The sequence below is a fragment of the Ixodes scapularis genome, unplaced genomic scaffold (assembly GCF_016920785.2).
Source record: "Ixodes scapularis isolate PalLabHiFi unplaced genomic scaffold, ASM1692078v2 PGA_scaffold5__190_contigs__length_132052651, whole genome shotgun sequence".
Classification (NCBI taxonomy): domain Eukaryota; kingdom Metazoa; phylum Arthropoda; class Arachnida; order Ixodida; family Ixodidae; genus Ixodes; species Ixodes scapularis.
The window spans coordinates 22053492-22077924 of record NW_024609880.1 but is presented as its reverse complement, the minus strand read 5'-3'; the positions used below and the strand labels follow the sequence as shown (position 1 = coordinate 22077924).

The following is a 24433-nucleotide window of genomic DNA, read 5'->3' as shown; positions in this document are numbered from 1 at the left end:
AAGGCATTGTGAAGACTGCGCTGCATTCAGTGAGCGCCTCGTCCCGCAACCCGCGGATGCCGGCGATGAGGGGATGAAAACAGCACATGTTCCTCACGCTACAGTGCCCCGCGCATGTGTGCAATAGCGAGAGGAGTACGACACGTGTACTCAGAGGGCTTGCGTTTCTACGTACTATTCGGATCAGACATCGGAGAAAAGTGCATCTCTCACCAATGTGCTTTAAGATTTTATGTTGCCCCCCCCCCCCTCCCCCCCCCCCCCCACCCACTCACCCACTTGACAACTTTGGTTCCAGTTGAAACCAACGTTTGGTTTCAACTGGAAGCAAATAATCCATGGTGGAATCATATTAGTTTGGTAGAGCGTAATATTGCCCACTAGTCGATGACACTTGTTGACCTTATAACTAGGGTATCAGTCGCGCGAAAAGTAAACAAACAAACAAACAAAAATTGATTGAAATTGGCTACTGCTTGCGCGGAATGACTAAAAACATAAGTGGTGTGTGTGTGTGTGTTTATGCAGTCTAGAACTTAGTCTGCTTCAACGCGCGACTTGTTTCCCCGCTGTTGATGACAAATTTAGCCAGTGCAGCACAATCGCTAGCCTGACGCACGACCGCACACCGGTACGATGCTCATCCAGATCGAAACGGGCAAGGTGGGGATTGAAGCCAGCATCCCACGGAAGGACTAAGTCGCTTTCGGTAAGTGTGAATGAATACACACAGGCAAGCACGTATTCAAAAGAGACACGCACGCAAAAACACAAGAAAGAGCGTACATAATTCAAAATTAGAGCCCCCCCTCAAATGGGGGCTTAAATTATCTCTGGAACACTTACGAAACCGGCAGTCTAATAGCGCTTCTACTCAAGCAAAAAAAAAAAGTTGATTTCATCTACGCGGTGTCTGTCTTTCCGTGGAACGATTTAGGTCGTACTTGCCGTTAGATCCCAACAAAACAAACAAGCAGAAAACCTCACTTTATATTCACACACTTGCAAAGTACGCGGCGATATCGTGTGCAAACGATGTTACCGGCTGAATTAATTAAACAAACGGGTTGGACATTCCGGCCCGACGATAGTGAATACAATTCAAGAAAACCAAAACCTGAGAGGGCCGACGAGATCCACGAGTGATTAGACACTCGCCGGTCTCCGATGTCTCCAAAGATTAGCTTTTACGCCTCGCTTTAAGCCGCCGAAGAAATTAGTGCTATGCATTTTTTATCCCTTTTTATTATTTTGTTCGGGTGTTCGTCGTCCTCCCAAACGTTAGTCAACGCCGAAAGGTCCGGGAGGCGGCAGACCACATTACAGATAAAATACGAATGGTAAGTCTTGCGGTTCTTAAGCGGAATCTAAAGGAACAGCGGCGTTGTGTGGTCGGTCTAGGGAGCAACACAGTCACGTATGATCCTGAAGTGTGGGGACAGACTTTTGGGATACTTTGTTTACCCTTTTTCATGCGTATATACACAGCGTGTCTTATTTTAAGCTTAACCATTTCAAAAGGAAAATCACATTTTTGTTTCTTTAGTGCGGTCCCTAGGGGTGAGTTATACAACCAGGTGGAAACAATCCTGGGTGATCATCGTCGTGAAAAGTAAAATAATTTACCAAAGGTTTCAAACCCCTTTTCATCTAGTGAAAATAAACGTATGCTGTCAATTAATTACTTGCAGGGTGGCATCGAAAACCATTAAATAAGTTAATTGTTGAAATATTTGGGGCTCTTGCTTCCTTTTTCTGGGTCCGAAAAATGCATAGAAATTCGACGCGCTCAGGCGATTTTGATTTTTCTTATTATTCGCGTTTTGGCAGCGGGTAACATTAGACGGACCCCCGCGCTTCTTAGGCGCCCCATATCTTTCTAAGGTTTACTAATTTAATAGTTTTTCAATACGCTCATTAGTGTAGCTTTCGAGTTTAGAAACAAAACAAAACCAATATTTTGTGTTAAAAAAAATGCCCCGTGTGTTGTTACAATATGTGCGGCTGGCAGAAGAAGAAAGACGCGCTCCTTCGATGAGATAGAACGATTTTTATGGAAACGGAAGGCCTATGTCGCGCTTTTGGGACTCCCACGGCGACTAGGGAGGAAAAAGTGACGTGAACAACGCAAAAAAAAAAAAAAAAAAAAAAAAAAACAGATTGGATGTTTCTTTTGCAGAAATTCGTCATCAGCGACTCTCACTATAATCAACGTCCAATCTGCGTTTGCTGCGTTGTTGACGTCACTTCCGTCTCCATAGGCGCCGTGGGAGTCCAAAAAGCGCAACATAGGTCTCCTGGGCCGTGCGCGCGGAATATGCGCGCGATGGTCAGGCTCGCCACTGCCCCAGCGTCGTTGTCTTATTCGTCCCAATATTATGTACTTCGTGAACTAATTACCACTGGCTTTCTGCGTTTGCATGAAGCACTAGTCAATGTACGCGAGAATCTATTTCAGCAGGTTGGTGGACAGAAGCGCCAACGCTAACTCTATCTGACTTGCACGGTGTTTCGTCTGGACGTCAAAGCAACGGGTCTCGCAATGATTCCGAGACTTTTATTCTTACGTGACTTGAGAGGGCCACGATACTGGTTCGAAGAACCCGTAGCTTTGACCTCGTGTCGGCAAGAAGAGTGAAGGAAAGGAGTGCTCTTTCGTATCTGGCGTGGGACTATGGTGTGTTTACCGCGTCCTAAGAAGTAGCCTCCGAATTTCCGCCTCATGACGTCATAGAAGTGTCGCGTTGTCGCCTGCCCCGATCCCGGCGATGTTTCTTCGCTTCTAGCCTAGGTTAATTCTGCTCGAGGTGGTCCTCGGTGCGAGCGATATTTTCTGCGTCCCATGTCGGTTTTCTTACGTTATGTCCACTAGACTACGGCCGTGGCGAGTGCTCTGTGTCGGGGTTTTCTTGTCACGTCAGCCAGTGTGCTTCCAATTTTTGTGCGACTGTTCTTTTAAATTCCTGTGCTCTGTATAATTTTTTTTTTTTGTGTTGCGGGTGGGAAGGAGAAACTCAGTCAAGCGACAAGAGTCTGCTTTATTAATCTCTCTTTCTCTCTACTGGAGGCAAACAACAAAAGTTGGAAGTTGAAAGTCACAGCGGCGGTGGAGTAAGTGGCAGGCAGCTAGACTGCTCACGGAAGCAGGAGCTGATGCTCCGCGAAGACACTCGCGCTCGCTCCTGTTTTTTGCCGGGACTCGGAGGTCCAGTCGCCAGGATCGCGTCATCAGACAGCATGATACGGATGCGCCGGTGATGCCATTGGTTGCCAGTTCGGCACCACTTTTGGGGTTAGGTAGGGCGGCCAAGGCACCAGTCAAAGACGCCTTACAGGCACCGTTCCCAGGATCTAATCTCTGTGATCTTCAATCCCCATGGGCGGGATCAAATAACAAAGCCCTTTAGCTGCACGCAGGGGGCAGCCTAATTGCTTATCTCTATGAACGCGACAAGGACGTTGTGCTTAGACAGTGATTCGTAAAAACAAAAAGTTGCAGAAAGCATTTCTTTTTCGGAGGCTCGAACAGGAAAAGGAAATGATTATAATCATTCGGAGCTTCAGGAACGCAGAGTCTTGTTCCCGGTCATATTGGCTGCGATGCTGATAGGGACACTTCACCTTTCCGTTAATCTGTCAGTGACTGCAGTTCTATGCATTCATTCATTGGGCGATTAGCAATTCCAGGACACTACAAAGGTGATCTGCAGTAGTTGTACGAGTGCTGTCGACGATAGATGCGAGCGATGGAGCTGAAAGAGCCCAGTCGTCCCAAACTCTCCGAGCAACAAGTGCCCAAATCATGCCCGGGTTCCAATCACCGACCTAATTTATGTGCCCAAGGCCAACGTGCATAGGGTAAGCCTGCATTCATTCAACGTCCGTACATAGAAACCATCGACACTTTTTTTTTGCAATGGGAGATGTATTAGTCAATCGGTTTTAGTTTATAGGCGCGTTTAAGCTTTGATTTTTGGAGAATTCCATTCCACAGTCGTATGAATGAGTGGGACTACAGGACCAAATGACAGGGGACTTTGCTGACCAAACTCTACAACATTATTAAGACCGGCGAAAGCGAATACACGAAGGTAGAATGCACGTACCCCTATAAACCTTATGTCACTCTGAACGACCGAAATGCTTTTGTCCACTTTAGCCAAACCCAGAAACAGATCAAATATAGATCAGGATTTCATAATGAATATTAGGACCTCATGACTCAGACCTCTGCGGTTGATTGTGACAAAGCAAGTTAAAAGCACCGAAAATGTGTTTTAAACCCAGCTCAAGCGTCGCAGATTTTATTGGGCGGCACTATACCAATGGTTAGCTAATGTGACAATTTATTATCTCGAAATATATCATGACTTTGTGAAAACTATAACAAAAATAATTTTGCTGCACATAGTAACGTTATATAGGTTACACTCTGAACTTCATAAGTAAAAATATGAAAATATATTAAATATTTTCAAGCGAATGATTCAGCTGAATCAGAGAAAAAATTAAGGCTAGGTTCTTAATTTAGTACAAAGTAATAAAAACATCAGAGAGGACTGGATGGAAGAAAGGGCTGCGATCGTGCCGAGTGCTGGCTTACAAGCGAACCAGTTGCCAATGTATTTCATACTTCAGGCTTTTGTGTTTTAGATAAAAATATTCTGTTTAGAGCGCAATACAGGTGTAGCACGAACAAGAAGAAAACATTTTTTAGTAAATAAAGGTAAAGTGACAACGCAAAAAGTGCTAAAAAACAAGAAAAAAGAAACCGGTAAAATTTATCCCTCTTGCATGTTTTCTTTTGGTTTATTTGTCTCTTTAGCGGTATTTCTTGCTAGTATTCGGTGTGTAGGACACTCTTAAGGTTATCAATCTATTTTTTAATTTATTATCACGCTTCGGTTGTTGAGCAAGAAAGTTCAATAAAACAAAATTACAGCTTCAGTCACCGGGGAGTGCGGTTTGTCCTCATTCATCTACCTCTCATCTTTTTCTTCCGCACAGCATTCAGAGAGCAGCGGTCTTGTCAACCAAGAACCCACACGTTACTCTGACGTCGACCGCCCGCTTTCCTTTCTCCATCTGTCCCCATTTGCTTCTTGGCTCGTGAGGTTATCAGCCGATAGAGGAGTAACCATCGAAACCGCCTCAGTACATATATTTTTTTTTTAGTGTTAGGTAGTGCACGCACAGTGATGGTTCTATACGGTACGAGCATTCGGACCCAATCCCATGCTGCGTAAGCGCCACGTGGTCATCAACAGGGGCGCAGCGATGCGTGGAGGAGAGGCGGGGTGGACGTAGTCACGTGATAAATTAACGGCGCCGAATTGGCTGGGATGGCAGGTTGCGTCCGCTGGCGTCTATTGTAAGAGGAAACGAAGCATGGAATGGTCCCGTTCCAAAGGCACTTGCGGTACTCTCGTTTACCAGTGTTCGCGTTCACCATTCGCAACAATAGCTTCTGCTTGGATCGCGTTGCCTCACGGTCACCAACTCCAACATAAGCACAATTGCGGTTCTGCAAAATGTCGTGAGGTTAGGAGACAACCTACTCTTTATAGCTGTGTCATAAAAAAAAAAAAAAAAATCAGTAACAAACACAAACGCGTTTACTACATTGATACACCGAGGCTTTTGAAAATATGCAGAAAGAGTGCTTTTATTTTTTTTAATTTTCTTTACTTTGGCAAACTTAACAGATGCCGAAGGCCGCGGTGGAAATAAGCAATCGACAGACGACGCGGCATGGATTGAATTTCTGCTTCCGATTTCTACAGCGGAACAATTCAGCATACAAGCTCAAACACGTATGATAAAAAAAAGATGCCAGGGATTGAAGGTTTTGTGTTGGTCGGAGGGGCGGGAGGGTCGAACGCGGGCACGCGTGCAAATGTACGCTTGTGCGCTTCGGTTACGTTTGCATTCGGGATGTAGGGACAGCCCTAACAATAGGGGTAGCTTTCTGTTTTTTTGTTCTTTCTTACGCGAGTCCGTTTGGAGATGTCATTGATGCAGGTAAACTGTTTTGCACAATGGAAGTGGGAGCGAAGCGCGAATGGTAAAGCAAATCGAGGCAAACTGACGAGAGAACGGGCGGTGGGGTGGATTTTTGCATTTTGGGTTAGGTAACAGCGGAATGAGGAGGGACCCTTCCTCGAAACCTGATTGGTCGATGGGTGCACGCGCGTAAAGCGCCCTCTTTTATCGCATGGCGGGTACCATCTGCGACCCGTTGATTGGCAGGCAGGGTGAACGCGTTGAAAGCTCAAACGCGTCGGTTCTCATGCGAGCCCGCGGCCGTGATCCGGGCCCTAATGGATTTTCATGAGATGGGCGCTTGAAGTGGTAGTAAATGCGAGCGGTTTTGTCGTGAGTGATCCACCGAAGCTGGCGCGCGGGGCGCCGGTTTTGTGATGCGCTTGTTTGCCGGAAGGGAGCGAGCAAGCCTCGCGTCTTTCCTTGCCTTGCTCTTTGTGCTGTTCGCAACCCCTCTGTACCGGCTGCATCACACGGTCTGTGACGCGAACGGTTTAAAAAGACTTATGCTGTTCTCTGAAGGAATACTGAAATTGAATTTAAAAAAAAGGAAAACGCCGAATGTTCATCAGTAAGTCTGATATGTTCAGTAAAAACCGTATATGACAATAGTGCGCTTGTATTTCAAAAGTACTTTAGAAGGACTGCTTTCGTTGAAAGGTGCCACTCTTGCCAGCGTTCCAAACGAAACCGTCGGAATACGTGTGTACACCACACCTTCCACTGTTCGCTGTCTTTGTAAAATATCGAAAGGCCCATTTCACTTAACTACCAGTGTTGCTGTCGGGCGCTTGATTAAAGTAGACAAAAAAAATTGAAAGGAGTCAAAAGTAGATATTCTATTTATTCTTGCGTTAAATTGATCGCAACCGTATACTAAAAAAAAATAATACCATCAAAAGTGAAAGAAAAAGAAGAGGCTCTGTAGATTAAGTCAACTTGTGTAAATGGTACCACAACGAGAATAATTTAGGGTCAATTTTGAAAAAAAGCTTGATGAGCACGTCAAATGTTGAGGATAATTTTTCTTGCAGCCGCAGCCCAAAATTTTGTCTAAGAGTTTTAACATTGACGTCCAGCTGCATCTTGTTTTTAAGATAAGTTTTGGTCACGAAAACTTGAAAAAACTTTCCTGTTTGGAGATCAAGTGACATGTTTTGTTTGTCTCAGAGGATTGCAGGCAACACGCTTCGCTTATCACTTGTCTCTTACGCGCATATGTTTACTAATTGGAAGCAGGGTAGAGGGGGGTGGTATAGCCCTTGACTGAACCACAGCAGTATTTCATTAGGTGAAGCTCATTATGACATCAATTAGAATGTGTTAAATTGAACATTTATTGAACCTTGAGAAATGGAAAATACAATGTATGCCCATTCTATGAAATAAAGAATGATATCTGCAAACATGTAATGAAAAAAGTGGAAGCCGTTTACAACTCCCTGTAACACCGAATTAGAGCGCAGCTCTTGAGGAGGAGGAGGGAAGGGTACTGGGGGGTGAAGTGACCTGGGGGGGGGGGGTCACGTGACCTTGGGGAGTCATCAGTGACGATGACGATGCGGACTCCGATGACGTCATTTGTGATGATGACGATGACGATGCGGATGCCCCCCCGAAGTCACGTGACACCCCCAGGTCACGTGACCCCCGCCGAGGTCACGTGACCTCCCCGATGACGTCATCGTCACTGATGACGTCACCGGCATCCGCATCGTCATCGTCATCATCACAGATGACGTCATCAGTGACGTCACTGATGACCTCACCGGCATCCGCATCGTCATCGTCATCATCACTGATGACGTCATCGGTGACGTCACTGATGACGTCACCGGCATCCACATCGTCATCGTCATCATCACTGATGACGTCATCAGTGACGTCACCGGCATCCGCATCGTCATCGTCATCATCACTGATGACGTCACCAGTGACGTCACTGATCACGTCATCAGTGATGATGACGATGACGATGCGGATGCCGGTGACGTCATCGGGGAGGTCACGTGACCTCGGGGGGGGGGGGTCACGTGACCCTGGGGGTGGTCACGTGACCTGGGGGTGTCACGTGACCTCGGGGGGGGGGGTCACGTGACCTTGGGGTGACCTTGGGGGTCACGTGACCTTGGGATGACCTTGGGGGCCACGTGACCTTGGGATGACCTTGGTTACGCCGACGCCGACACCGACGGCGACGGCGACGCCGACGCCGACGGCGACGCCGCTCAAGCCGGGAACGGGCCCCTAAGAGCTGCGCTCTAAAACACGCGCTCAGAATCCGCGATCGATATGGAAAGAAACACGAGTTCTAGAGCACCTACTGCGAGCTTGGGAAAAGGACATGCAACAGAGACAATTTTGTAGGCGGCCGCTCCGTGCAAAGAAGTTTATATAGCAGGTGTGGCTCAAGGGGCTAAAGACTCTGCATGTTCTGAATTTTCGATTCTAGCTCATGATATAAAGAACCAAAAAAGTTACGTGGAAATCTCGTAATGCCTGCGCACTTTTGGCACCCCTTATGGTTTCTGGGCTTATGGCATTGAGCCTTCGATTTGGGAAAGAAAAATTAAGCAGCCGTAGTTGCATCTGGACTGTTTTTGCCTTGCGAAAGAAAAGCAGCGTTCTGGGACGTTTCTTTGGGCTTCGACGATGAGGCGTTTAGGCAGACTCCCGTTGAAGACATCTCCTAGGTTTTCTTTTTCTACTCAGCAAGTAAAGTAGCTGAAACGTAACTAGGGAGGCCAGGAAGTCAACCTCATTTCTTGGTTGCCACACATGCTAGGAATGAGTAAATTTGGCAGAAAGTAGCCACCCACGTCAACACTGTTTACGGTGGACAGCAGCCGACTCTAGGAGCCATCGGAACAATTTCCAACGCCGTGTGGATGTCACTTGACATTCGGGGAGGGACGCAAGTATGTGCCGAGCGCGGAGTAGCACGATACGTTCACAGCGCCTGATTGGCTGATATAGCTCGTAGCGTCTGTTCCGGTCCATTGTGAGATAACACAGAGGACGGACGAGATATTGGATATTAAGATGTTTTCTGTACACGAATAAATGCGCCGGATTAGCACCTTGTATTCCTTTGATCACGCACGTTGGTTATGCTTCAAGCTGGTGAAATATGGAGCACTGCAAGCTACGTGTATTTGGGCTAATTTTTGGGGTGAAATGCTATCGATTTGAAATAATTTTCAAAAGCCACAACGCTCCGCAAGAAATAAACGTTCACCAGTATGCCCCGAATTAAGAATGTGGTAATTGTTTGCAATTGCACGCCCGCACGTGTTCCCGACAACAAGGACACCGACGAGCTCGATGAAAAACACACCTTCCTGACATTATCATCACCGGCAAGGATTACCCGAATGATGCTTTGGCGTTCCATTATGGGAAGTTGTCTACCGGGTCTGCCGCGGTCATACCGACGCCTGTTGAACGTAAGCTCCCTGTTTCTTCTTTCATTCCTAGAGAAATTACGTCGGAACTTTTAAAATGTGCGGTATAATTATTTCAGCTTCAGTTTCTCTCGTCAATTGTTATGTACAACCCGATCCACCCGATAGAAACAACAACTCCGAGACATTTCGTCGCTGTCGTTTTGCAAAAAAGAAGACTTTTTTTCTTTCACGAAATATCAGTCCAACATTCTTGTGGACTTCAAGGGTAACTCATTCAAATACCCAGTTAAGGAAGCTCCTTTACAACTTATTTTTTAAGTCTACAAATATTTGAAGCGGGCGGAAATACAAGAGTGGCCGAAAGGCGGCAATTTCTTGCAAAGTAATGATTTTAACGTTTTGGATGTTGCAGAAATTATGCAATGCATTGAACCGCGTGGAATAACCCGATATTATAAAAGGTAGCACATCGATTGACTTCGTTTCTTCGGAATTGAGACGTCGAAGAACAAGAAGAAATACCAGTCTAAATATTTCGATGCATAGGCGGGAAGTCAGGCCAGAGACCCATACTAAGTGACGTGCAGTACTCTGGAAAGTGAAAGGTGGAAACAAGCAGGATAAATTCTAGAACTTCAAGTTATTTCCACACAAGCGTCACTTTTACGAAAACAGGCTGATGCTGCATTGTGCAGGCAAAAAAAGAAAAAGATCGTAAGTAGTTTTCTACAGGAATGTGCCCTCATCCTATGAGTATCGTCTCTTGCTTTTGTGGATGCTTGATGCTGGGTAGCAAGCACACCAGGGACGATAACCAACCTTTTTGAAGGGAAGCTTCCGCAGCTCTGATGGCAAATGTGTGGACACTTTCATTTTTGTCAGTCAGTGCTGACTGTATGTGGCATTGAATGCTAAAGCGATGCCGAGTGTGCTGTCATCATTGGTTGCATCCATCTTTGGTCCTACATTTTGCGGCACTTTGGCACTTTCGTCTACATGACCGCCCTCTGATGCAGCTACATACACTAGGGTCGACGCTGGTTACTTCACATCTCAGACATGGCTGCGGCTGATGCTGAAATATCCAATGACAACCTTCGAAGTCAACTTCACCCCTGCGGCCGACAGCTGCCCTTCCTGTGAGTGGCTGCGCGGCTGAGTGCATTTCATGTCTATTTGTCATTTTAGACTTAATTTATTTGCTGTTAAGTAGAAGAGCATTGCTCGTAGAAATATTACCTTCCCAACTGGTCTTCAAATTTTATATCCTTTTTTTTTTTACTCTCGGCTGGCCACCAGAAATCTACGTAGCAATATGAAGTTAAATATGCCCTCCAAGAATTTTTGAACTGTTTAGAAATCTGCACAGAAAGAGATGTCGTGTAATGAAAAAGAAACAAAAAAAAGTTTTTTGCCACAATTTTTTTTTGAATGTTACAAGCACTTTAAAATTACAAAAGCAGATACAAATGACAAATACAAGCATTCCTCAAAGCCCTTTGACAGGTGTTGGAGTCATACCAAGCCACTGCGGCAAATCCACCGGCAAGATTGGTTACGCTCAAAGAAAAATACATGAAACAGGCTCTATAGACATATTACGCGGAGCGCTGCAAGCTAATTTTGAGATGGCGAGAACAGTGTTTTTGTGGGCAACCGCAATTTGCGAAGACGGTGATCGCCACAGACGAGGGTCCATGTTCCGTATACTTCTCGTCTGGTTCTTAGGAGGCGTGAAGAAATGCCTCTCGTCTGGTTCTTAGGCGGCGTCGAGAGATGCCTCTCAATATAGGAACAATCGCAAAAGGAGTTAAACGAGCCCGGGCTTCCTTTTTTCATCCAGGCTTAGACCGCTTCTAAAAAGGAACGTGTTTCCTTCAAACATTTTTTTTTGTTGTTATTTTGTGACTTTTCCGCTAGGATATTGTATGTTCTTAGTTGTGAAGAGAGGAGACACGAGAGTTCGGAAGTGTTGAAGCGTTGTCTGTAATAATAATGAATCCGGGTGGATTTTAGGCGCTGAGTTTCCGTCGTTCCAGATTCCGTCTCACTTGTGTCTCCACGGACATGGCGCTAGTGATCATTGGCCAATGGGACTTAGTTTCCGATAAGATTCATTTAGGGTTTTTCGGTGAGCAAGAAGTTTCTACAAAATATTTTTTTCAACAAATACTCTACAAACTTTACCTTTAATTTTAACGATAAGGAAAGAGGGGCATTGAAGACAAACAGACAAGACAACCTGTCTTGTTTGTTTGCCTGTCTTGTCTGTATGCCTTCAATGTCCCTCTTTTTTTATCGTAAATTAGAAACCAACACGCTCAACAATCTACATTCACCTTTCATTATTTAAGCCGACACACATAGTCGAGAGTGTTTGTCTCGCACCAAGATCAGCACGCTAGCCCATCGGATTCAAGAAATACACCCTCTCAAGAATTTCACAAACGTTCAAAATGGCTACCAGTCGCCGCAAGCTTGCACCGGCGCCTGGCGCATGCGCGGCGCAAACGCGAGGTCAAGCTCGTATTGGAGCCACATAACTGATCTAACGAGACAGCATTTATTTTTGACATGCAAATAGTCACGCAGTGTCGGCATGAGTCACTCTGGAACCTTTACATCGTTGATTCTAAAGACGTATTCGAGGCAACAAATTATCGGAGGTTTCGGCACGACAGAACTGCATTACGTTGAGTCGAAAGCGATATAGCAAATGCCGATATCTCTTACGGACAATAAGCTCCAGCGCAGCATGCTGACTGCGTTAAAACATAAGGGAGGAAAAATGGAGAAACTTGAAGGCCAAAAATAGAGCATTTTACTCAGGCTTTCCTGCCTTCCATTTGCAATTTCAGTCCTTCAAATGAACTAACAAGAACAAGAACAATCCGTTCAAGCGACCTTAGTAAGGAAGTCCCACACTGTCACAAATCTGCAAAAGCGTTGGGTAATGTCAACGACCAGGTGATAAGGAAACGATTTGGAAGATGGCCTTGTTACCCCGTTTACGCAGCGCTAAAGGGGCGCCAAAATAGAACACGATTCCCTTCGGCTCTGGTCGGACACAATTTGGCGACTTTATAAAAACGCATGCCCTCCGTCCGCTTCCCCGTACGAACTCGCTTTACGTGAGCGCGTGTAGGTCTCAAAAGCGTACCTGACAAAAATCGACGTATGTAGTGTTTTGTGGGGGCCGCTCATGGGTCAACGAAGAAAGGCAGGTGTTCTTTTGAATCGAAAAACTCCTATTTCTGCCTTGACTAATAGCCGAGGTACCCTTCGGAGCGCTTAGATTAGTGCACTAGAGCAGTTAAAGAGCCTGCGCAGCCTCCTAACACTAATGAACACTCTAGAGAAAGTCTTGAAAGTAAACGTATTCGGCAGATTTTCTGCCTGGATTGTGATCCGTCCCGACTTCACGAGATCGTGCGGGGGTATAAACACGGTTCCCCGAAGCCTCCCCTGGAAGCACCTCGTCCATAGAGAGGAAGGGTGCACTATCATGGCGCAAGCAGAGAACCGTTTGGTAAGCGCCCAAATCCCCGACTGCCAGGTCACGCTAAGAAGACAAAACTAGACCTGTTTTTTGCACGGCGGCAGCTCGAGCACCGTATCCAGGAAGTGTTCCCAGTTTTGAGGGATTTTGCTGCGAATGTCGGCTCTACTGTTTTGATAAACGACGGGCTTCTCAGAACGAGAAGCTTTCGAGGCTAACAAGAACTGACGATTTAACACGCGTTATCGATGACACCGGCATTGTTGAGAATCTCTCCTTTAGACAACTCTCACCATGCGACATAACTGCCTTGGCAAAATGCCACAAATTTAACATGACCGTGACACGGCCGCCTTTGCCAAAAAATGGTCGCGGATGTCGAGGACGGCATCACGTACCTAGGTCCTAGTGTTCGGAATGGAGTGCGTCTTAAAGCGGTCGGCATCCCTTCAAAACTCCCACAACGACAGCGAGACGACCTGTCAGCGGAAGAAGTTACAGCGCTTCACAAACTTTGCGAGGATACGGAGATTGTACTTCTGCCGGTACACAAAGGAAAATCGACTGTCCTCCTGGACCGGGAGGTGGACGAAGGAAATGTACGATATCTTGTTGGCAGGTGTACTTATGAAACACTCAAGAAAGACCCAACGCCGCAGGTTGAGAGGAACATGAAAAAGATGGTGACAGAGATTTTCATAAAGTACCCTAATTCAAAGAGCCCTTACCTGCGGCTCATCTGCAGGAATGGCTCCGCTTCAGGAGTTCATGGACTTCTAAAGATCCACAACCAGAACGTCTCTCTATGCCCTATTGTGGACTTCTAAATTTCGTCGCTTCGGGAGCTATATCTTTAGCTATAGCTATATAGCTATATAAATTTCTATAGCTATATATAGCTATATAGCTATATATATATAGCTATATAGCTATAGCTATATATAGCTATATAGCTATATATAGCTATATAGCTATATAAATTTCGTCGCTTCGGGAGCTTCATCGGACTTTGGCTCCCCTCGTTAGAAACGCGTTGTCCCACGCAGAAACTCCTGGCCACTTCGTGGAGCGCGCCCCGCACTTACAACTCGGCGGCAGTGACACCACAGTGTCTTTCGACGTGGTATCCCTCTACACAAGTGTCCCGGTTCCGCTTGCAGTTGCCGCAGGCCACTAAGCACTCCAAAAAGACAGCAACATGAGCACAACAATCAGCCTCAGCATAGATGAGCTGTGCTGTTTGCTCGAGTTCTGTCTCGATAGCACACACTTGACCTTCAAAGGGGAGTTTTTGAGGCAGGTAAGGGGTATTGAAATGGGTGCGGCTATCTCGGTCACAACGGTGAACCTCAGTATGGAAACAATCGAACAGAGAGCGCTGCGGTCTTTTCCCAGCAGCCCCAAAATATTCATGAGCTATGTGAATGATTTTTTTCTCCGTACTCAATAAATCATACATCAAAAATATTTTGGAAAACCTAATTCCACCGAGCGGGCCATTTAGTTCCCCGTGGAATGCGAGACGGACGGCGCCTTGCCGTTCCTCCATATGCCGGTAAATAGGCGAAGGGCAGATCTGAATCTTACGGTGTACAGAGAAGCAGCAAACACGGGACGGTACCTAGATATTTGTTCTAAGCACCCAACGAGTAACAAGGCGTCAGTGGTTTCGAGACTTCTGCGAAGGGCAACGACTATCTGCTCGTTGGAAACCAACCAAAATGGAAGGAGAAGGAGATTATTACAAACCTTAAAAAAAAATGGCTACTCTAGCAGCTTCATCGAACTATGGTGCCTGGAGCGCGTCTTTGAATGGTGTGTTTAGCGCCCTATGCTGCGCATACATCAAAACTGCTCCCGAAGCGGCAACAAATGACGTCACAGATGCCGAAGTGTCATGCTGTTGCATGCCGCGATCCTAGCGGTTCGTCGTAGAAATGCTAACGAGAATCTGCGAGTGGCACAACCGAATGAGAGCATGGGTGTGGTCACGACGTCCCAACTTGTGGCTGCCGAAGCTTTTGTAGACTGCCACACTGGATAGCGACCTGCAGCCAAACAGGCGTCCGCCACATACACCACAGCTGTTGGGACGCCGCGAGGATGGGGACTGGCGACCGCAAGACAGTTCTGTGAGGCGGAAATGAAGGGACCGCTTTTTTGGACGCGGTAAACACACGAGTCCGAGACGCGTTCCAGGCACCAAAATTGATTGCACCGCTCGATGCCAAAGGCTCGCCAGACAAAAGCAGAAGCCACTAGAAGAAAGGCATTTACATCAAGTCGCGCGCATCAGCGTTGCCTACGTAAAGGGAACCAGCGATGCGCTGGCATGAGTAATGGGCAGAGAAGGTATTCTGGTTTCCTGCAAGCCCGGGTCCACACTGGGATGGATCATGCCAAGACCCAACGAGCGTCTGCCAAAAGAAAGTGCACAAGGCATGGTCTAGACGATTCCATTGCAGAGTGCCCAGCAACCTACATCAGCGAGACGAAGAACTTTCCCTAGCAAATCAGCCAACACAACAACGACGTGGGGAATTGCGACAGCGAGCGCAGTGCCATCGCCGAACAGTGTGATACCCTAAACCATCGCATCGACTTCGCGAACGTGCTCGTGACTGACAGAGCCAAATATCCGAAGAAGAGTTTTTTTGAGTCATGGCAAATCCAGCGTTCGGGAGCCTTGTCCTCTGTTTATGTACATGGCCTCTGTGACCTAACATAAAAGCTGAAGAGATTAGCGTCTCCATAGAAAAACAAATATAATTTCCCGTTACTTTTTTTTTGTAGAGGTTGAGGTTAAGGAGGCGCTGCTGCTCCACGTACTTTCTGTAACCCCTTAAAAGAAAACCGAACTGGTTTCGAAACGTAGGGTTTTCTTTTAAGATATGGTTATATATATATATTTTATATATATATATATATATATATATATATATATATATATATATATATATATATATATATATATATATATTTCTTTAAGGCTAAGAAGTGTTTGGCTTCTAGTTAGGCATCGATGGGTGGCGTCGATCAGCTCTATATGTGCTTAAACTGGAAAAAAACGCTTTAATCTAGAGCAGGGACGGTTGAGGAAATTTGAAAGTTCGGGGAAACCCACGAAGGCACTTGGGTAGCCCCTGTGCTCCTAGGAACCCAGGTATAAAACCAATAAACTAAGGGAAAAGGTGTAGTAACTCGAGTACGGGGTAAACTTAGCTGGGTCTCTTCCTTCTTTAGCGCCGTTGTTCCTCGTTATTGTATCGGGAAATGTTCAAGGGGAAAATACAACTGTCCTTATTTTATTTTCGGGAACTGATTCAATCGGTATTGCTAGATATAGCGACACTAAAATTACATTGTAGTCATGAACAGATTCTCATACTTTCTAGAGAAACCTAGAACATGTCGATCCAAAATTGGAATGCCATATTCCACGAGGACGTTTAAAAGCTAAAACGAACAATATTTCGCAGACTGCGTCTCAGTGTAGCGTACACACAAAAATACCTCTATTTAATTGGCAAAGAGGAATAACCTACCTACTCTTCGTTCCCTTCACTCCAAGACAGCCACCACTTGTTACGCAACTGTACTACATAAGACACTCAAAAGAAAACAATGAATTTTTTTTCGCCGTTGTGTTGTATTGCTATTGTTAATGTATATGTATATATATTTTTGTCTTTGTTGCATCACGTGCTGCTGGACCTAGCCCCCGACGCAGGCCAGTCGTTACCTATCAGGTAACTTCGTCTCGACGTTTGCAGTATGGGATCTTCCTAAAATGTTCCGTCTCCACAAAGAACACAAAAAAAAAGAACAAAAGTCTTTAGGGACAGTTTAAATTAATTTAACTGCTCCACCTTCTTATGCCTCGGGCAACTTCTGAGGATCGACAAAAGGCAACGGAGCTCCGATTAACTATCTTACTAGTACTCGTTTATTTAAAATACTCTAAAGATTGATGTAACACTGTGTACTCGTTCCTTTATACTATCTCTTGTTTTCTAGATTTGATCCCTTTTGTTGTTTCTAGTCTCCCTTTTTCATTTTCCGCCGAATAGAAAATCAGCTCTAAGTGTGGGTCGACGTCTTTGTTTCTGTAAATAAACAATTGTTCTACTTTCAGTACCTTTTTTCCCCATCGGAGAACCTTATCTAGCGTACCTGGCTGTTTCATTCCAATTTGGGCATTGGTGAATATACTCGTATCCATGTCTTTTTATATTATTATGTGTTTTTCCGCACACAGCATTGACAAGAAAGCTTTTTCCAACGCTGGGCCATTTATGACCTTTAGACGTATAATATTCCCAAAAAAGACGGCCCCTAGAAAAGGCGACTTGGAAGTTCTCAGAATGTTAAACCATTTAGAGTCAGTGTGCTTGGTATTTTATATGCATTACCAAGTTACTGCATTACTGTAAAAAAGCTGTTCTTTAATCAAATATAATTGTGTAAATAAAACCCAGGCACGTTATGTAGACTGCTACAACAGAATTATAAAGTTTCGTCAATCTATGGATATGAGATATTAAATTTTAAATGATTACCACTCAGAGCGCATGTTCTTGCCTCTGAGACTATTAAAACCTGAACTTTTAGTGTTTAAAGATACCGAGAAAGAACTTAGTGATAACAAAAATGTTAAAATTCGGCACGCAAAAAAAAGTTTTATATGTTTATGTTCTCGTAGCTTATTTTATATTAATGTAAATCTTAATCTACATGTCTCATTAGTTCTAAAACAAAGTTTAGAAGCTGTGGGCTTCTGAATATACTGCGTAACGTTGACCTTGGCTTGTCAGGAGCATTTCCGATATCGTCATGTTTGTGACACCACTTGGGAAACAAGAATTAAGGTCGATACGCTCACTATATTTATTATAAATGCACTGAAGACAGCGGCATAATGAACCTTCTTAAATATTAGCCTAGACTTAAAAAATACAAATTTCACGTTATTACGGATATATGTCTTTGCAACTTCGATTTTGTTCTGGTGTAAAGTTATTTTTCCGGCACCTTCAGCGATATCAGTTGAAGCGCATTGCATTGTCTGTTGAACGATGCAAAATATGTTTCATTTTGAATCATGATGTATACAATTTGTTCCTTAAAAACTTGCTAATGGCTGCTCACCCCTTCGCAGGCATGTCTGCACGTGCCGTTGGCCAACCTGCAGCACGAAGGACCTGAAACAAAGAATTGATGTAACTTCAATAAAATTGTAACAGTTTGGTCTGCTGGGCAAGTTAGTAATAGACATTCATATTAAAAATAGCGCAAAAGAGAGGGGACAAAAAGAGGAAGAAGCACACAGGACAAGCGCTAACTGGCAACTAGAGTTTATTGAATGCTTCCAACTTTGCTATCGCCGTGCACGCTTGTAATCTTGTCTCAACAAAAACACGGCGTACCGCCAAATCACTAGATATAGCCCACCCACCGTTGTTTTCACTAACACCGTGCAGATTGTCTAAAATGTGCGCTATGGTGAGCGGGCCAAAAGTGAAGAAATCTGCTTGCAGCAAGAACCACGTCACAAAGTTTGTGCCTTGTGCCACTGAGGCGGCTTACGGGATTCCTTTAAGTTGTGGCCGTGTTTACATAGGCCCGACGGGACGTTGCTTAAATGATAGACTTCGAGAACATGCGGCTTCTCTTGGCAACAATTACGGTTCTTATTTGCCGGGGCATTGCAAACCTTGTGGTTGTTCCCCCATTCTGGACGGTGCGCAGGTGGAGGGAGGGGTGTTGTGAAATTGTGATGTGCTTCCATGTATACAAGTACTCTTGCCGTCATTTAACCCAACTGTACTTCACAAGAAGCCTGCTTGTGTGTATTCAAGTAATGTTTGGCGTATCCAACAACCGCCCCCCCCCCCCCTTTCCCGTTGTAATGCCGAAAGGCGCTGCGGGTATTGGATAAATAAATAAAATAAATGAATAAACAAAGGAAGGTGAGAACGAGAGCTGCTGGAGGCGGAAATTATACATGTTTACGATAAAGACGTCTGCATCAGCGTCGCATCGGTGTATATGCAACCGAAAGAGTACAGTTTCATCAACACTATCTAGCTTGTGATGTTTTCTCTTTTCCTCGTTCGGATTGTGCGGCGGGGGATGTAGCTATTTTGCTAACCTTTTGAACAGGCGGTGGGCGGGTTATATCTACTGATTTGGCGGTACGTCGTATTTTTGTTGAGACGAGATTACGCGCGTGCACGGCGATAGCAAATTTGGAAGCATTCAATAAACTTTAGTTGCCAGTTAGCGCTTGTACTGTGTGCTTCTTCGTCTTTTTGTCCCGTCTTTTTTTGCGCCATTTTTAATACGAATGTGAATCAACTTGCCAAAAATCTTGATCGCCGCAAAACATAACGGGATAACAATTATACTTATGGTTTCGTGCTTTTGATATTTACCGATAAACCTCGAACATAAACCCCGAGCTAGTTTTACCGAAATCGTAAAAAACCTAAAAGCTCCGAATCAGTGCAGTCTTTAAAGGAAAGACACTTGGAGAAACTTTTATATACAGCTACATTTTCTTCCGGAAATACATTTCTCATGACGCTACGTCTTTTTATAGGCACCGGAACGAATTTTAAGTAGTCTGCTAACGCGCACCTTTGCTGGGCTTGGGGAACCCCACTCAGGCGTTTCCTTTTACTTTACATAAACCGTCAAAAATGCCGATATTTTTTTCCGGCACCAGACGTTTACACCGAAAAACACAGAATCTTCTAGAAGAAATCAACCCCGTAAAAAGACACGTGTATATATAAAAAAAAAAAAAAACACGGAAACACGGGAACGTATTTATGACTACCGTTCCGCGTTTTCAGTTTTTTTTTTTTTAATTAGTTTATTTAGAGTTGATTCCCTCCTGTAGATTCATTGTTTTTTAGTGTCAATTTTCGCTGTCGGACGAAAACCGATGCTTATCGGGGCTTATGTTGAAGAAAATCTGACACGGGCGTGGGATGCCACAACCTCCAGAGTACATACGCCCAACCCAAAAACTTGGAATGTTTCCCGGTACCTACAAGAGAAGGAATCGAGAGGTATCTTTCCGAAGAAAGTTGCAACCTCGTGGGTGGTTTAGTGCGGGCTGCATTCTGGGTCAGCGAACAATAAAGCTGTAGAAACAAGTTTCTTCGCGATAAGCTTGGGTATTTTCGTTATTCAAGGGCAGATGTAATTCGGTGACCTTCGGGTTTCCTGGGTTTTGATAAAACCGCCTCAGCAGTTAATTTTTGGGGTTCACCAATATTTAGCAAAAACATGAAACGCTCGACACTTCACAACACGAGAAAAAATAGCCTGCTTCGTCTAGTCTTTCTTGCCGCCTCTTTGCATATAGATTTTAATAAGCCTATTCGGTCTTTTTTTTTTTCACGTAAACCTGGTCACTACAATGGCGGCCACTTAGACTGGCTGGTGTGTTCGCCAACGACGGAAAAGTTGCTGCCCCGCGAATGAACCTTTTTCGAGTAATAGTGGCTGTCTGGGTGTTGCCTGCGAAATACAAGTACGGGGCAGCCCAACGGCGGAACACATTGGCATCGGGCCGTTGAATTGGTTTTCATTGCTTCTAATGCCCCATGCTGCAGGTGCTAAAGAATGATTGTCGCCAAAGGCTATATACGCGCAAAGATGTAGGTATTGACAATGCTAGTCGTGCAAGACGGTGCCCTCCGAAAATGACGACGGGAGGAAGCAAGGATCAGGACGCAAGAGGTCCGTGTACGCGTGCGCAAAAGTTTACTGCAAAAATGATCCATTGTTGTCCAGAAAAGCCTACTGTCTGGACCACGGTGGCTCCTACCTTCACGCCCAGCGTACACTTGTACGCCCGATTTTGTTTGCCTTCAACTGATGAACACGTTTGGGAAAGTGGAGATAAATCATGAGAAGGAATTTCTAGGTGTACAAAACATGCGGACGTATCCGGTGAACGGTTTAACTGCGTTGCTCGAAGTCTTCGGAAGAGTCGCTTGTAGAGAAATTCAGGTTTAGATCTTTACAGCCGATTTCAGAAAGATGTTGATATCTATAATTGGATTGGCGATTACGTGAGCGCAAGGAAACAGTTCGTGGTCATTAACGGCACAGAAGTAACATCTGGTGTACCGCAAGTGTCGGTACTTTGTCCAGTTCTTTTTTTATTTAAAAATGATGTTGAAAATATTTCTTCAAACATTCGATTATATGAAGATAAATGCATTTTATTGAGATGCCCTCTTTAACGCCGCTATTGGGACCCTTTAAAATGGTGAACTAGAATTGACACGTCGTGTTCCAAATGGCGCATGCATCTTAATACATCTAAATGTATTTGAATATGATTCACCAAAAACTTTTTTTTTCTCAGCCTACAAAATTGGTGGAAATTCAGTTGAACTTTCCACGGCGTATAAATGTTTAGAAATTATTTTTACGAGTGATTTAAAGTGGAATAAACACGTTAACTACTTGACGGGTGGCAGAAGCTAGTCGATCAGGATTCAGATTGTGCAATTTTAGGCTGGACGCGTTGGCATGAAATGAAACATTATATTTTACGCGTGTACCTACGCGTCCTTCACGCGAATATGGGAGCGCAATATAGGACCCTTTGAAACATAATTTATTTGATCAACGCGAAAATATACGCACTTGTGCTGCTAGATTTGTTACATGAAACTATGATTTCAGAGATATTACAAAATATTGTCATCACTATGGTGGAAACATCCGAGTTAGAAATGTCAGTGCATGAGTGTGTAAATTTTCAAATATATTTCCTATAACTATTCTGGTATGTAAATATATAAATATATCTGGGAACCTACCGACCTGTCACGAATAATGGATAATCCAAGGAAGATTTGTACGTTCAAGTGTAAGTACAACTGATGGGCTAAAATCTAAATTGTTTTTAGCGGTTTATACATGACGAACTCGTTAGCCAGTAAGATTAGTGAAATATTATTGTCACAGCTGCTTATCGATAAAGTCCAAGAGTATATGAAAGCCTTTTTTTCATATCATAGTCCTACTTCTATTATTGTTGTATTTCTATTGATATTTTTTTTTTTTGATTGAAGTGTGGATTTTGCTTTTTCGCGTACGTGCCCATCCTACTGTAATGCCGAGTTGATGTAGGTATTCAGGTAAGCAAATAAATAAATAAATCGCTAAATTCACGAAAACTAGGTTTTCGCGAAAATGATATAATTGATAGTATGCTCATATTGAAAATGTCAGGCTACTAATATACAAAAATTAGAATGTGAAGGCCACTCTCATAGTTACCTGAAAATGCCCGTTCATTTAATAAAGGCAAGAGAAAAAGCGGACTGTAGCAAGGTGTGCATTTGGGCGGGTCAGTAAATACTGACATAAATAAATCAACCCCCTTCCTCAAAAAAAAAAAAAAAAAATGACAAGCGACGTTTGCATACGTGTGAATTTGGTGGCGACTTTTTATCACGGCAATTTGGACGCTAATATCTTCTCAGATAATGTTTCAGCGTTCTTTTCCTCGGAAGGTACTTCACCTCGTCGTGCTGTGTAGCTACAGGGCGCCCTCCGCACGCAATTTGCGTCAACATGAAAGCCTCGTTAAAGCTTCGAAACGGGCGAACCCTGCCAACGATTCTGGAAACAATAGACAAACACTGCCTCGGTCATTGTTGTCCTCCAGCATGTATGACAGAGGCGGTCATTAGACACGGACCTAAAAACAAGAAAAAACTTCCATATCAAGTTTTAATTACAATGACACGCAACAAAATAGAATGGTAAGAACTGCCAAGTTTAAACTTGGGCTCACAGGGCCAAGTCAGGGGCATCGAGTTCAACGTTCCTCTTCCTGTTAGAGTTGGGGCCTCTTTCGTCCAGCGCACGCGATGGAGACATTGTTGTAGAACAAGGCTGATGCATAATGGCCCTTCATCTCACAAGTACACACAGCCAGGGAACGCGCTTGCTTCGAATCGGTTCGCAGCAGAGTTTAAATGGTGTCACGTTTTAAAGTGCGACCGGAGGGTACGACCAAGAAATCTACCAGTGAAGAAAAAGAAACAACGAAGGAAAAAAAAAAAAAAAACATTGACTGGCACAATAGACTTTAGCATGTATGGAAGTTCATGCGGAGCGCAAGTTCGTCTGCTTCTCTCGCAGGGGTTATGGTGACGACAGAACGCCGACCTCTGATTCGCTCAGATTAGAAGGATAGTGGGTAGACCTCAAATCAGCTTTCTTCGAGGTCTACCCACTATCCCACAATCAAAGCCAGTCAAAAATTGGCATCGTTCTGATGTCACCGACACCCCTAGTGCAAGAATCAGACGACTTGCTCACCATATTGAGATTTTGCGAGCGGTCATTGCACACCATAGCCCAGCACAGTGGAGTCTACACTCCGTCTATCTATAAGTTCGACCACTGCCGATGCCACGCTTTAATAGAGGAAGTCAAGCCGCGCCAAAGTTGCGTCGTCACGGCGCTCGTAGTCTTTTGGGACTTGCAGTCACCCACCATCCTGCGGTTTTTTCTCTGCATGATTTATCTAGGCGGCGATGGTAGATTGCCAAAGACGATTAGCACCCTGACGATGCAGCTTTGATGCAGCTTGATTGGGAGCGGTGGTAAAGAGAAACGACTTATGCGGCGCAAACTAACTGCGCGTGTTCACACCCATCCCGTGTTGACGACACGCTGAGTCAACCAACACCAAAGTTCCTCACCTGTGCCCATGTATAAACATCTTCATCGCTTATCACCCGGCGAAAAATAATGAGGGCTCTGGACGAATGCGCAGCATCTGATATGCTGAAAAGCGCAGCAACAGCGCATGCTCAGGAGTCGTTTCACAGCCCAGCAGACAAAGATGGCGACGCGCAGAAGGCGATCTTTGTGAAGGTCTATAGGCGACTCCAGCGAAATAGAAGGCACCTAGCGGCTAGTACAGAAAGCTGTTGCGGCAGGATTCCACGCCAACCTTCTGGAGCGAATAAGGGTTTCACAGCGACTGGCGGTCTAAAGACGAAACCTGAGAAGTTGGTTCGAAAACACGTGGTGATTATCGCCGATTCTGTGTGTTTTTCCAAGAAAGAGAATGAAACAAAGACCTTCAGAAGCGTATATACTTGGGCTACTTAATGATCTGTTGAATAGAATAAAAACGCTAAAAAGACGACAGACAAGATGAATGACGAAAGCGCTTTTTTGTGTTCGTTATTCTTTTAACATGTCCGACGTATTTTTAGCGCGTCTATTCTATACAATAAAATAAAGGACGACAGTGCGACAATTCGAAAAGACGCGACAGCCCGTGTCCGCATGAAAGGCGGATACTGAACTTCGGAGTCGGCCGCGTTTGTCATAAAATTTAATTCTGCATAATACAGTTAGGTAGATAACACGTTTGGTAGAATATTGAATATTGTTTTTAATAAATAAAGCTACGCAGATATATAGGCACAAC

General features: G+C 44.6%; 1 protein-coding gene across 1 annotated transcript in view; it reads right to left on the bottom strand.

The window, feature by feature from the left end:
• LOC8050492 (reversion-inducing cysteine-rich protein with Kazal motifs) overlaps window positions 1–24433 on the bottom strand; it is a 231124-nt gene that overhangs the window by 174099 nt on the left and 32592 nt on the right. Inside the window, exon 2 of the mRNA XM_040502511.2 lies at window positions 18097–18149. Coding sequence (XP_040358445.1) covers window positions 18097–18149 — 53 coding nt within the window. The remainder of the gene's footprint in view (window positions 1–18096; window positions 18150–24433) is intronic.